Source organism: Nanorana parkeri, unplaced genomic scaffold, assembly GCF_000935625.1.
Source record: "Nanorana parkeri isolate BGI_ZX_2015 unplaced genomic scaffold, ASM93562v1 scaffold1157, whole genome shotgun sequence".
Lineage (NCBI taxonomy): Eukaryota > Metazoa > Chordata > Amphibia > Anura > Dicroglossidae > Nanorana > Nanorana parkeri.
In genome coordinates, this window is record NW_017307425.1 from 21,267 (window position 1) to 23,957 (window position 2,691).

At 51.8% G+C, this 2,691-nt stretch overlaps 1 protein-coding gene across 1 annotated transcript in view; it reads left to right on the plus strand.

The window, feature by feature from the left end:
* The window catches only part of TTYH2 (tweety family member 2), a 48,448-nt gene that overhangs the window by 10,206 nt on the left and 35,551 nt on the right, over window positions 1-2,691 (plus strand). Inside the window, exons 4-5 of the mRNA XM_018568219.1 lie at window positions 1,520-1,740; window positions 2,479-2,574. Coding sequence (XP_018423721.1) covers window positions 1,520-1,740; window positions 2,479-2,574 — 317 coding nt within the window. The remainder of the gene's footprint in view (window positions 1-1,519; window positions 1,741-2,478; window positions 2,575-2,691) is intronic.

Consider the following 2,691-nt stretch of genomic DNA (forward strand, 5'->3'; position numbering starts at 1 on the left):
GGGGGGGGGGGGGGGGGGCGGCTCTCCTCTCTCATTCTCTCCTGCTTCTCTTTCTTCCTCTGAGCCCCGCGATGCCACTTACTGTGGCCCTTTGCCACTTACTGTGTGGCCCTTAAAACGGCTTCTGTGCTTATTCGGGCCAGTGAAGGAAAATCTTCCTTACTCCGGCTTCTGGTTGAGTTTATTTCCGTCACATTCTCTTCCGTTTTCTGTCTCATCTTCTATGTATGTTTAATTTTATCCCGAATGTGACAGAAACATGGAAGCATTGATTTGTAATGGCATGAGATCTCTAGCAGTCTCCAGGAGCATGTTCCCAATCTATAGAACATTGTTCTGCAACAACTCCTAGAGCATGTCTGCAGTTTCTGACCATCTCCTGTAGTGTGTCTGCAGTCTCTGCCCATCTCCCGTAGCATGCCTGCAGTCTCTGACCATCTCCTGTAGTGTGTCTGCAGTCTCTGCCCATCTCCTGTAGTATTTTTGCAGTCTCAGACTATATCCTGTAGTATTTTTGCAGTCTCTGACCATGTCCCGTAGTATGTCTGCAGTCTCTGACCATATCCTGTAGTATTTCTGCAGTCTCTGACCATCTCCTGTAGTATGTCTGCAGTCTCTGACCATGTCCTGTAGTATGACTGCAGTATCTGACCATCTCCTGTAGAATAACTGCAGTCTCTGACTATCACCCGTAGCATGTCTGCAGTCTCTGACCATCTCCCATAGTATGTCTGCAGTCTCTGACGATCCGCTGTAGTATGTCTGCAGTCTCTGACCATCTCCTGTAGCGTGTCTGCGGTCTCTGAGCATCTCGCGTAGCATGTCTGCAGTCTCTGACCATTTCTTCTGTAGTATGCCTGCAGTCTGACCATCTCCCGTAGCGTGCCCGCAGTCTCTGGCCATCTCCCGTAGCGTGCCCGCAGTCTCTGACCATCTCCCGTAGCGCGCCTGCAGTCTCTGACCATCTCCCGTAGCGTGCCTGCAGACTCTGACCATCTCCCGTAGCGTGCCTGCAGCCTCTGACCATCTCCCGGAGCGTGCCTGCAGCCTCTGACCATCTCCCGTAGCGTGCCTGCAGCCTCTGACCATCTCCCGTAGCCCGTCTGCAGTCTCTGACCGTAGCCCGTCTGCAGTCTCTGACCGTAGCCCGTCTGCAGTCTCTGACCGTAGCCCGTCTGCAGTCTCTGGCCATCTTGATACTAAAATATAACATTTGTACGTTTTTTTATTTGGTAATTACATATCATATATGACCCCTAGCAGGCAGCAGCTGACGAGCTCCGCCCCTTTCTTTACAGCTATGTTATGAAATAGACCCAGCAGCAGGGAAGATCAGTTTACACAGCACAATGACTCGGAGGAGGGGCATTGATTCGGAGGCGGGGCATTGATTCGGAGGAGGGGCATATATATGCATATAAAGTGATCCTGTCAACAACTTAACGCTGCTTTGATTTATGGTCCTATCGTTGGTGCTGCCATGCTCAACCTCTCTGTCTGTCCCTTGTTCTACCATCAGGTGTCTGGCACCACCAGCAAGATGAAGGAAAGCCTGGATCAGCACCTTCTGCGGCTCAATGAGATATTTGCCGCCCACGGGGACTACGTGCAGACCCTGCGGTTCATGCAGATCATGGCCAATAGTGTTGTCACCCAGCTTAGCAGTCTTCCCAACTTCCAGGTGACCAACGGGCAGCTTTCCGCTGTAGCAAGACAGGTCGGCTTCATCGAGTACTACAGGTAAGACCGACCCAGTGGGAGTGGGCAGGGACATGGATACCTCCCTTTTTTTTTTTTCCAGGTTGAGGCCAATGAGATTTAAACATTACAATCCTATGGCTATAAAGGTGCCCATACACTGCACGATTCTCGTACGAGAATTGGGCGCAATCCAGCGATCGTACGAGAATCGTGCAGTGTATGGAAGGCATGCGACCGTTTCTACTGTACGGTCGCACGTCTTCCATCGAACAAGCAGGCAGGAAAACCCGCCGGGAATCGTACGATTCTCGGCGAGTTGGTGGCCTGCTTGTTCGACAACTGCCGAACGGGCTGGTGTGCGCATGCGGACACTGCCCATTTGCAGTCATCGCAAGCCCGCCCCTCATTGCAGTCATCGCAAGCCCGCCCCTCATTGCAGTCATCGCAAAAAAAACGGGCTTGCGATGATCGCAAGTACGATCTGCCTGTCCCGTCCTCGCAAGTACGATCTGCGGTCCCGTCCTCTGTTTGCCTGAAGACGGGACCGCATGGTCTCGAAACGTCGCTAAGGAGATGTGTGTTATCTTAGTCAGTAAACAGCATTGACTTTAATATCATGGAGTGCGAGTGACTACTTTCATCTATCTACATTTCACGGAGGCATCCGCTGTCACCACCGCCCCCACCCAGTTGAATTTGGGTTTTTGTCCGGACAGGAGTGCGATGGGACAGGAGGATTAATGTTCTAAATAAGAGTTTTCTGTCTTCGTGTTGCAGGTGGCTCACTTACCTCCTCCTCTTCATCTTTGACCTGGTCATCTGCCTCGCCACGTGTTTGGGACTGGCAAAGCGCTCCAGGTGTCTGCTAGTGACGTGAGTATATAAGGGATATAAAGGGCTACAAGTGAAAGCCATCATTGAACTGCCTTAACCTCCCTGGCGGTATTCCCGAGTGTGGCTCGGGGTTAATTTGCTTGTGAGCGCCGGCGT